Below are 12425 nucleotides of genomic sequence, written 5' to 3'. Positions count from 1 at the left end.
GGAAGATTTGCTACAGTTGGACTTTCCTTAGGCATGAAGAAGTGAGGGCTGATAGCAACGCAAGAAATATTAAAACAAAACAAAACTATAAAACATGGATACAAGAGCTCAGAATAGTCACCTGTTGGGGACTTTATCATAAAGGAAATAGCAAGCCACACCCAAATCAGCCCTGAATCTTCTTCTGAATAATTCTCATTCTCACTTAGTGTTTTCATATTTCTGTATCTCATTCTTTTGAAAACAAATGGACATAAGTCCAATTTAAAGATCTATTTTCTCTATGTATTTTTTCCTTTTCATTATCCTGTGAAAATATGTGTAATATTTTAGAAAACTTTCTTTTATAATAACAATACAACTTACTGTTTAAGGATCTATGGTATTTACATTTTTCACATGGCTTATTGAGTGGACTTAAATTCAAATATTAGTTTCTGAATTGCTGAAAATACTTTGAAAATTTGTCCTTTTATTATAGTCATTGAAATGTTGCTCCCATTTACTAAATGAAACATTAGGCACTAGGTCAACCCATAGATATACTGTCAGGGCTCAAGCAAGGCATGAGCATAACTAACACACAACAACAATAAAGCCATGGCTAAGGTTTCCTTACTTTCTGATAACGTTAAATATTATTAATATATTTTATATCATGAATTTCATTCATTCATAGAATTCCGCAACCCACTAACCCTTTTGAATAGAAAATCTTTTTCAAATATAAGTCCTGCTTTTAAAAAATATTTTTGTTGGGGTTGATGTCTTTAGTTGTTGTTTTTTGTTTGTTTTTTGTTTTGGGGGGTTTTTTTGGCTGTGCCGCACAGCTTGTGGGATCTTAGTTCCCCAACCAGGGATCAAACCTGTGCCCTCGGCAGTGAAAGCACAGAGTCCTAACCACTTGACTGCCAGGGAATTCCCTTGATGTCTTTAGTTTTGTCCAACTTTTTATTGTGAAAAATTTCAAACCTATAGAAATGTAGAAATAATATAGTGAATACCCACATACTCCTCACATAGACTAGGGGTTGACAAACTTTTTCTGTAAAGAGCCAAATAGTAACTATTTTAGGGATTGCAGACCATATAGCCCTTGTTATAACCACTCAGCTCTGCTGTTGTAGCTGGAAAGCTGCCACAGACATAAAAGAATAGGTGTGGCTGTGTTCCAATAAAACTATTTACACAAACAGGCCGCAAGCCATAGTTTGCCTACCCTAACCTAGTTTCAGCAGTTGCTAACATTTTGCAATATTTGCTCTCACTCACCATACATATCAATATTATATATTTGGGTTGGTTTATTTGTTTTCTCAGCCATTTGAAAATAAGTCGCAGACTTCAATACTCAATTCCTAAGAACAAGGACACTCTCTTACTATCTCAAGATTTAGGTAATAATGTCAAGCCAGGGTGCTAACAGAGAAACAAAACCAGCAGGAGATATATAGTAAATTCATTGATGAGTTTTGTTTTATGTATATTGTTTTAAGAAAACCAATAAGGGCTTCCCTGGTGGCGTAGTGGTTAGGAATCCGCCTGCCAATGCAGGGGACACGGGTTTGAGCCCTGGTCCGGGAAGATGCCACATGCCGCAGAGCAACTAAGCCCGTGCGCCACAACTACTGAGCCTGTGCTCTAGAGCCCACGAGCCACAACTACTGAGCCCACGTGCCACAACTACTGAAGCCCGCACGCCTAGAGCCCGTGCTCCGCAACAAGAGAAGCCACCACAATGAAAGGCCCGCGCACCGCAATGAAGAGTAGCCCCCTCTCGCCACAACTAGAGAAAGCCCGCGTGCAGCAACAAAGACCCAACTCAGCCAAAACTAAATAAATAAATAAATTTATATTTTTTAAAAAAAAACAGTAATTATTAGTCAGTGTGCCTTCCTGAGAACGGTTATTTTCTTCAAAGCACATTTATGGAGAAGGAAAAGAAAAGACTTGTGTAATTCATATGTATTTATGAAGCATAATTACTATATATGTTACCAATGGGGGGTAAAAATAATTATAATGATAGCTACATTTATTGAGGTTTTTGGGCCAGGTTCTGTGCTAATTGCTTTCTATAATTTATCTCAATCTATACAACAACTCTCTTGAGAAAATAAAGTCTTTATCTCAATTTTACAGATGAGGAATCTGGGCCTTTGAAAGGTTAAATCACTTGCCCAAGGGCACACAGCTAGTAAGTAGTACAGCCAGAATTAATGTCTGTAATAAAATGGATTGTTTTAGTTGTACTGGTTAGCTGTTACAATGCAAAAATGATAGTAACTAATTACAAAGATTGCCCTTTCTGTTAAAATTAAGTTTGCATATATTAAAGGTGGTCAAGTATGAAGTATTAAAAGTTTGAATTGAAGGATTTACATTTTTGTATTGAGCTTTTTGGTTTTAAGTACTTATAGTAACTCACCTCATACTAGTAACCTGATATGTAAGGCTGCCACATAAATTAGACACCTGTCTAATTACAAGTCTGTTTTATCTGTTATCAACCTTCCAATTGTTTGCACATAAATGAGTGTTTTCCACATGCTTGAAAACTTAGTTTCCTTAAAGGGATCTAGTTCCCAAGATTTTTGTTTATACTTTAGTTGTGACCCTTTTGTTCCCAAAGTAGAATAAAAAGCAGCCGCATAGCACAGGGAGATCAGCTCGGTGCTTTGTGTCCACCTAGAGGGGTGGGGTAGGGAAGGTGGGAGGGAGATGCAAGAGGGAGGAGATATGGCGATATATGTATATGTATAGCTGATTCACCTTGTTATAAAGCAGAAACTATCACACCATTGTAAAGCAATTATACTCCAATAAAGATGTTAAAAAAAATAAAATAAAATAAACAGGGGGTCTCAGGGGGTCTGAGTTCCGGGTGAGTGACCAGCTGGCCCACTAGGAGGCTCCCCAGCTCTTCCATCCTGGGAAGGCCTTACACAGGACGCTGTAGCCGAGCTCCCGATAGTTTGAAGACAAACAGGATCAAGAACATTCATATCCTGGGGGACCAAAGACTTGCCAGCCATGTCATTTGTAAAAGTTCAGCAGAATTTAATGACAGCTGAAGTCAGGAAAGTTTTCTCTGCACTGTTAGGTACAGACAGAGCTTTTAGGGACGCTAGGCTACACATTGTGTTTCCTAAAAATTCTTACGAGAAGTGCAAAGGGGTGCTTTTGTTTATAGTAGAGACCTCAGGAAGGCCTTTGCGGAAAATAATGAATATTGTCACATGAGTTTTTTGTCTACATCACAGATGTGTTCCCATGCTTAAGTAGCTGGAGTTCTGTTTTGTCTGATTTAGCCCTCCGCTTAAGGGTAAATATCAATGTTAATTGATCTATGTGAGGAGTCTTTAAAATATGCTTTGGAATAATCCACTGACCTGGAATTTTTTTCCCCTTTATTTTGCAGTGATCCCGAGCAGCTGAAGAAAGAACTAAATGAACTAGTCAGTGCTATTGAAGAACATTTTTTCCAGCCACAAAAGTATAACCTGCAGCCAAAAGGAGAGTAAACTATCCCAGCCTTGGACATAATTACATTTCCCTACAATTAAGCTGAACTTGATTTCTTAAGCAATATTTTTGTGGGCCAAATAATTTAAACTATTGCTACAAGTATTCATATTTTTTTAATAGACGTACATTCCTCCTTGTTTTATATTTGAACTTTAAGAGTAATAAAGAAAGATGGCCAAATCTAACAAACCAACCTTCCTGTTAAAAGGTTGAGCATCATCTGAATTTAAAAATGAAGATTTTAAAAATAACTAACCTTCAAAAATATATTGTAATTAATATGCTTTCATTAGAATAAATACCAAATATGTTTCTTCTCTAAAATTCATTTTATGTGTAAGTAAAACAGCCAGAAGGCCTATACATATTACTAAATTCTGGGCTGTCCTATGTAAAAGATAGCCACTTCTACATATATGTATATTTACATTTCTATCAATTGCTTATAAAGTAAAATAGATAAACAGATCAAATGCTGTGTTTAGGGAAAATACAATTCACAGGAACCTATAAAGTAGAGCAAAAGATACTTTAAAAAGATAGTTTTTTGATCTAAAACTTTAATTCTAATAATGTACCATTATACATTGTGTATGTGCTAGGAAAAAACAGCTTAACCATCTTTGTTCAGTGTGTTAACATTTACTTTATCTCTTTAAATCTTGAATGAAACAATTGGTTATTTGAAACTTGCAAAGTAGATTATTGTAGTTTTTTGCTTTAACACAATTAATGTAATTTTGGTCCTAAAGCAGCAAGGACTCTAAACAGTGACTACCTGACCTTGATTTTTTTTGCCTTGTTCTTACGTGATCATAATCTAAAACTAGACTTTTCCAAGTTCATTATTTAATCTGTGCCTCCTCATAATTGATGGCCTTATAACCTTCCAAAATGACTCCCATTGAGTACCCATGACTGAGGACCAAACTGTTCTTTATATACTTTATATATTTTGTGTGATTTTTTATTTTTAAAGCAAATGATTGCCTATATTATTATTAACTTAAATGGTTATTAACAGTTTCAGAACAATGAAAAATTACAGTACCATTGACAATCATGTTTCTAATGTAAAGGAAAGAATATTTGTATATCTTAGTGATACATAGTTTGTCCCCTACCAGAACTCTTAAGTGTACAATATTCAATATATTCTATCAGCTGCTTCATTGTAGAAGCTATATTTATTTTTAAATACAGTGTACTCTTAAAGTGTACTCTGGAAAAGAGAAACTTCAGATTTGTGTCCTCTCTACATTTTTGTGAGCACATAAATTGTACCCCATCACAGAGTTTGTTTCTGGAAGTGCGAATGTAATTAAGATCCAGTCCTGCTTGATGGAGCTCAGGGTCTAATTGGAGGGCTAATAAGTAACTACAGTACTTAACACATTCTATAATTGAGTTATCTGCAAAGTACTCAGAGTTGAGGATTGTGAGAGAGGGATTCATTCTGCCCAGAGGAAGCGTCACCTTCAGGGGCAAGTAGCAGCTGGAGATGGAGGAGGAAGTCTTCCAGGCACAGAGCACAGCGTTAGCAAAAGCCTGGAGGCACTGGGGTGTGTGCGGTCCTGGACGGAGGTGGGGAGATGGTGAAAACAGAACCCAGATGTAAACTTCAGGACCTGCCCCACTTCCCTCTCGTGAGCGGGTGATTCAGTTGGACCTAGAGGAGATCCTCCAGTAAGTATTTCTTGACTTTTTCTTGTTATTGCGGGATGCAGGGTAGCAACGTGTGGTGCATAAAGCTTGCACCATAAAGACCCTACATTCTAGTGTTGGACCATGGAGAGCCAGCTCTGTGACCTGAGTCAGGTCACTTAGCCTGTCAAAGTCTCCATTTTGTTATTTTTTAAGACTTTGGTTTTTTTTTAGGGCAGTGCTAGGTTCACAGCAAAATTGAAGGAAGGTACAAAGATATCCCGTACCCACCCTGCCCCCACCCCATGCACAGCCTCCCCCATTATCGACACCCTACCGCAGTGGTGCATTTGTTACTATTGATGGACCTGCGTTAACGCGTCATTATCATCCAAACTGTGGAAACAAGAAAAAGATCAGTGAATTGCCGGGGGTCAAGGGGGAAGGAGAGATGAATAGGCAGAGCACAGAGGATTTTTATGGCAGTAAAAAAAATTTTCTGTATGATACTGTAATAGTGAATACATGTCATTATACATGTGTCCTAATCCATAGAATGTACAACACCAAGAGTGAATACTAATGTAAACTGTGGACTTTGGGTGATAATTTTGTCATTTTAAAAATAAAGAGGGCTTCCCTGCTGGCGCAGTGGTTGAGAATCTGCCTGCTAATGCAGGGGACACGGGTTCGAGCCCTGGTCTGGGAAGATCCTACATGCCGCGGAGCAACTGGGTCCGTGATCCACAACTACTGAGACTGCGCTTCTGGAGCCTGTGCTCCGCAACAAGAGAGGCCGCGATAGTGAGAGGCCCGCGCACCGCGATGAAGAGTGGCCCCCACTTGCCTCAACTAGAGAAAGCCCTCGCACAGAAACAAAGACCCAACACAGCCAAAAACAAAAACAAAATAAATTAATTAATTAAAAAAAAAAAAACCAAAAAATAAATAAATAAAAATAAAGAGATTTTACTAAATGGTCTCTGAGGTCATATCATGCTGCAGGTCTTTAAATTATATAAAAATCCATTAAGGGCACCATCAGCAATCATAAATCATTGGCAGTTCTCTTTGGCAGAATGCTTAACTAGCCCTCTTACAAGACCTAACATCTGAGATGGGGGAAAAACACTTTGTACCGAAGAGACAGGCAGCCGTGTGTTCCTGTCCTGCCTTACCTTGCAGCCTGAAGGGAGGGGTGCTGAAATTGGGGACGAGGAGGGCAGAACCACGTGACATGCAGAGGAAGGCAGAACCACATGACGTGCAGATGCCAGGAAATGTTCTGCAGGGGAGGAAGGCAGTGATGGGGACGGAGCGCTGTGTAGCAGCCCCCTCTGCCTTCTCATAGCTAAACTACGTGGGGAAGACCGTCCAGTTTGAGTGTAAAGGTGGCAACCCATTTTCTCTTGGTGCCTAGAAAGAACAAATTCCAAATTAAGTCTGAGAGACTGACTTGCAGGAGGAAATGCAAGCCAATTGTTTTTTTTTTTTATTTTTCCTCATGGTGTCTCTATGAAATAAACACCTTTATTCTTTCCTCTAAGAAACATTGGCAGTAGCTGTCATTAATTTAGCTCATCGGTTTAACTCAGTCATCATGCTGTTAAGGGACGGTATTGTTATTTCTTGACATTAGAAACATGGTTTTAAATTTTTTTTAATTAGTTTGTTTATTTTTGGCCGCGTTGGGTCTTCGTTGCTGCACGCGGGCTTTCTCTTAGTTGTGGCGAGCGGGGGCTACTCTTCGTTGCGGTGCACGTGCTCTAGAGCGCCGGCTCAGTAGTTGTGGCATACGGGCGCATTTGCTCCTTGGCATGTGGGATCTTCTCGGACCAGGGATCAAACCCATGTCCCCTGCATTGGCAGGCGGATTCTTAACCACTGCGCCACCAGAGAAGTCCCTGGAAACATGGTTTTAAAAATAAATGCTTTAAGTGACGGAAAAAGTGAATATGCCCTCCTTTTAAGGGATTTTGAAAGAATGGCATCTAAATCATATTTATAATTTCTACTTCCTAAAAGACTACATCCTGAGACTTATTTGTGCATTCGTTCATATGTTCACTGACTGAGTCATGCTTGAATTTTGCTATGAGTCAGGCACTTTTCTGGATACTGATGATAAACAGGCTTGGTGATCTCAAACTTCGCCTCGGAAAGCAGAGGAAGTCACATGTACGCAGAAGACTGCTGCATTGCAATAGTAAGGTATTTGAACTATGGGCAAACCACTCTGTAATGTCCCCTTTTGGACTTGTCTTTTTCAAGAACATCAAGTTCAAACTCCTAACATTTTTGTTCAAAACAATTTGACTCTGGGAGGCTGTTTGAATGCCATTTTCCTGCATCATCCTTCTGTCCTGTTCTTGCTACCAACATACTTTGTGTAGAGTAACCCAACTATTGAAAGCAAGATGTCACACTCTTAGGCAGACGGGAAGCAAAGTTTAAAATAACGCCACTTTGATAGACTTCTCCATGTAAGCACAGTGCAGTAACTTAGACTCACTGGAGGAGAAAGACAGCTGCCTGGAGAGATGAGGTCCTCGGACCTAAGCGCAGGGTGAGCAGGGTGGAGAGCACTGTTGGGGAATCTGGTTTCTGTTGCCCTGGCTTCCTTGTGTAGGTCCCTGAAATTAAAATTTTCGAAACAGCTAGTGGCCACTTCCCGTTCGCATCCAGTGAAAGCCACTTTGGTGTTTGGTGCAAACCTAGTCCAGAATGGAGCTGGGCACACGGACCAAAGAGCCAGCTCCAGGTCAAATAAGCGTTTGAAACCACTTCAAAATAGCATTGTGCAACTTCCAAAGGGAAGTTAGGGTTGCAGTTTACAGAGATGATGAGGCCTGATTGTGTTCTTAAAATACATTGTTCTGAACTATTTCACCTTAACTATTTTTTTTTACAAATCTCTAGGTGGCAACAGTGAAATGTAGCTCCATATCTGATAAAGGTTCCTAAATCCAAAGTAAATTTTAGGTGGAGGCTTGAGCTAATTATCTCCTTTGCTGGTTCAGCAGGCTTCCTTATATTTTCCTTCTGAACCCTAAGTCATTTCATTCCCGAGGTGGAATCATCGATTCTCTACCCTCTGAAAGTGTCTTTATGCTCAAGGCTGTAATTGTCCTAAGTGTAGGACTACAGACTTCTCTCCCAAGTTCCGACCCTATATTACCACCTGATTCCTTGAACTTTCCTACTCAGATGTCCTCAAATTGTGTTCAGTGTAACCCAGCCCCAAATCAGTTTTTTTCTTCAGTTAGTTCCCCAGCTGCCCTTCTTCCAATTTACACCACCGCTTAAAAACACCTGCCCAGAACCTTCGGTGATTTCGATATTTGACTTGCACCTTTTCCTTTTTAAACTTACGGAAAATTTCAAACATATACAAAGAATTGTACAATGGACCTCGAAGTACCCATCACCCAGCTAGAGCAAATCCCCCATTCATGTCCAATCCCGTTACATCTAAATCTTCCTCAATCCCCATCCTTCTACAGGACAATTCGGAAGCAAATCCCAGACCTGTCATTGTATCTGTGAATATTTCAGTATGTATCTGTACAAGATAAGGACATATTCTCTCTCTCTCTCTCTCTCTCTCACACACACACACACACACACGCAACCATACTACTATTGTCACACATTTTTAAATGTTTACAATTCCTTCCTTAACATCATCAATTATCTAGTCAGTGTGCAAATCTCCCCATTTGTCTCATACATGTTGTTTACTCTTTGCTTGAATCAGGATTCAAATAGTATCCACTTACTGCATTTGGTTGATAGGTCTCTTAAAATCTCTTTTAATCTATAAAGTCTTCATCTCTTTTTTCTTTTCTCTTGCCTTTTTTAATTTATTCCAAACGACCAAATCATTTGCCCTGTAGGGTTCCCCACATTTTGAATCTTGCTAATTGCCTCCTCATGATGTAGTTAACATGTTTTTCTGTGCCTTACGTTTCCTGTAAGGTGACATGGAAGGTGGAGAAGCATGATCTGATTCGGGTTTGATTTTTTGGCGATACTTGATAGGAGTGGGGGAGGGGTGGCACGCCCAGAGCGTCTAGTTGTTCCAAGTGCCATGTGCTGGTTATCACCAGTCAGTTTGCCCACTCCTGCTTTGCCCTGTACAATAAAAGGGGAATCAGGTAAAGGCAATGGGGTTCCATTAAAAAGAGACATGAATGGATGTATCCATTGTCGCGCAGGCCTCCCACAGAAGGGAGGCAAGAGGAGCTGATGAGCTATTTCAGACAGAACGCGTAGCTCATGTGTCAGCCGTGATGAAAGCGTACTTCTTGCTCTCAGAGAGCTCTCTTGGGCTCCAGTAGTTCAAAGGAAGGGATTTGTCACGCCTTTAGGTTCTCAGTGATTCCTTTTTTTTTTTTTTAACATCTTTATTGGAGTATAATTGCTTTACAATGTTGTGTTAGTTTCTGCTGTATAACAGTGAATCAGCTATATGCATACGTATATCCCCATATCCCCTCCCTCTTGCATCTCCCTCACACCCTCCCTATCCCACCCCTCTAGGTGGTCGCAAAGCACCGAGCTGATCTCCCTGTGCTCTGCAGCTGCTTTCCACTAGCTATCTATTTTACATTTGGTAGTGTATATATGTCGAAGGGATGAAGTCAGTGATTCCTTTTAATTATGTGCCTGTTCTGGAACAAAATTACAGTTTTGTGTTGAGTTATGAAGACCAACAAACAAAGGGAGAAATATGAGCAAAGTACAAGAATCCACGGAGAGAGCTGTTGAAGGATTTGCTTGAGTGAACCAGCTGCGTGGTGGATGTAACCACAAGGCAGAGGAAATAAGACCATCTTCCTTTAGAAGGCATGTGCTCTGGTGTGCAACCCCAGAATGGGAACCAAGATCTTTGTTTGTTTTGTGTTAAAGAATATAATTATCTTTTAATTTTTTTGGCCATGCCATGTGACTTGTGAGATCTTAGTTCCCCGACCAGGGATCAAACCTGGGGCCTCGGCAGGAAAGTGCGGAGTCCTAACCTTTGGACCACCAGGGAATTTCCCCACCAAGATCTTTGTTGATAAGATCTCAAGAGATTTAAATAAGGTTGAGTTTGTGCTGCTGCTTGAGAAAGATGGGCTCATTTGAGATCTACATCCTCTGTCTGTTCAGAGAGTATACATTTGGCTGGACAAGAAACTGTTAAATTGCGTGATGCCGTGACATTTGCCCTGGAGTATGCATTTCTGTGGCAAGCAACAAAAACCAATTTCACAAAGTGAGACAAAGAAAAGGATTCTGAAAGAAGCCTGGGAAGTCACCCAGAGTTCAGTCAATGTTGTTCTCTATCATTTATTCTCTGTCATCAATATCATCTCGATCATCAATAACAAAAAGAAGATTTGACGGTTCTGCTGCTTTGAGAATCACCGGTTAGCAGCTCAAGCCAGAAGCTGGCTGACGAGTGGAAACCTAAACTAATAGAGAACATGTAGTCGCAGTTGAATGGACTGACCTTGTGGATGAAACAGACCCTGAGTTTGTGGCCAAGGTATACGTTTTATTTGGGAGAATCTTGACTATCACAATGATGAAAGAAACATTCAGTAGGCCATTTTCTGAATTTAGAAAACTCAAAACGATGAAGAAGTTGAAATAGCCTATATTTGCTCACAAATGGTTGCACATTATACACTCGGTTCTGCATCCGTTTTTCATCCCCTAGCTAGAAGGACATTTAAGTCGTTTCCAATTCTTTGCTGATATAACATAGCTATAAACAACACTCTGTGTGTGTGTGTGTATATATGTATATATAATTTTCCCTCTCATTCTAGTATAAGACAGATAATATTTTAACAACTAAAGTATCTCCTTGTTGAAAGAATGTCATGAGATTATCTAGATGAGAACACTTCATAAATTGCCGTTTGAGTATTACTATCCTTGGATAAATGAACAAATTAGATTTATAAACTATGTTTTCATATCACCCATTCAGTGTTTGCAGCTCTGTGTCAGAAAACCAGTATCATTTTGCTGCCTTCATTTCCCACATGGTACCAGTGATTTTAAAAAAGAAAAAAAAAATCTATATCATTTCTAGGTTGTGCCCACTACAACCCATTGGGGTTACAGTTATAGGCTCTATAGCCAAGCTATCTGAGTTTCAATTCCAACTTCATTACTTTTTAACTATGTGATGCTGGACAAGTTTCTTAAAATCTCTAAACCTCAATATCCTTATTTGTAATGTGGTTGAAATCCAATCACTTGTTGCAAAATAATTGCTAACGACATTTCAATTGTCTTAGACCATAGAGGACACTAATCAGTGATTAGAGAGAAATTTAACATCATCAGCAGAAAAGTGTTACCTATTGGAGAAAATGCACATGGGGGATTAGGCCCCATGGATGACATGCAGATATACCCATTATTGTTCCCGCCTATAAGGAGATAAAAGTTTGGGGAAATGAGACTCACATAGGACCTATGGGAACTATTGAAGAAAATATAGATTAATTATTTTGTAACCTTGGAATATAATCTTTCTAACTACAACTCAAGTTACAAAGAAAGGATTGAAAATTTGCCTACATTTAATAAAATCTTCTGTCACAAACTGGGCAAAAATATTTGCAACTTGTATCACAAAGGGCTTATCTTCCTAATAAAGAGCCCCTAGATATCAATAACAAAAAAAGATCAACAACACAATAGAAATAGAACAAATGATATGGAAAGATAGTTCACAGAAAAGGAAACACAAATGGTTCTTAAGTATGTTTTTTTAAAGTGCTCAAGATAATTTTTTTACCCCTCTTCCTGTGCCATTTTAGCTGTACATTCAATTTCTATTTTTTTTGTGGTTATACTTATAGTAATCTTAACATGTGTATTTTCTTTTTTCTTTAATTTATTCATTTATTTATTTATTTTTGGCTACATTGGGTCTTCGTTGCTGCGGGTGGGCTTTCTCTAGTTGCGGCGAGCGGGGGATACTCTTCGTTGCGGTGCGTGGGCTTCTCATTATTGCGGTGGCTTCTCTTGCTGTGGAGCACCAGCTCTAGGTGCACAGGCTTCAGTAGTTGTGGCACGCAGCCTCAGTAGTTGTGGTGCACGGGCTTAGTTCCTCCGCAGTATGTGGGATCTTCCCGAACCAGGTATCGAACCCGTGTCTCCTGCATTGGCAGGTGGATTCTCAACCACTGCACCACCAGGGAAGTCCTGCATGTGTATTTTTTAATCAGGTCTAAAGTTAATATCTC

General features: G+C 39.5%; 1 protein-coding gene across 1 annotated transcript in view; it reads left to right on the top strand.

Annotated features, from left to right (window-relative positions):
- Positions 1-8056, top strand: part of PGM2 (phosphoglucomutase 2) — a 43261-nt gene extending 35205 nt beyond the window's left edge. Inside the window, exons 14-15 of the mRNA XM_059923213.1 lie at positions 3422-5214; positions 7272-8056. Of these exons, the coding sequence (XP_059779196.1) occupies positions 3422-3524 (103 nt within the window). The 3' untranslated portion in view covers positions 3525-5214; positions 7272-8056. The remainder of the gene's footprint in view (positions 1-3421; positions 5215-7271) is intronic.
- The last annotated feature ends 4369 nt before the right edge of the window (positions 8057-12425 follow it).

Source organism: Balaenoptera ricei, chromosome 5, assembly GCF_028023285.1.
Source record: "Balaenoptera ricei isolate mBalRic1 chromosome 5, mBalRic1.hap2, whole genome shotgun sequence".
NCBI lineage: Eukaryota > Metazoa > Chordata > Mammalia > Artiodactyla > Balaenopteridae > Balaenoptera > Balaenoptera ricei.
The sequence above is the reverse complement of the archived record's forward strand: the minus strand, read 5'-3'. Positions and strand labels throughout refer to the sequence as shown.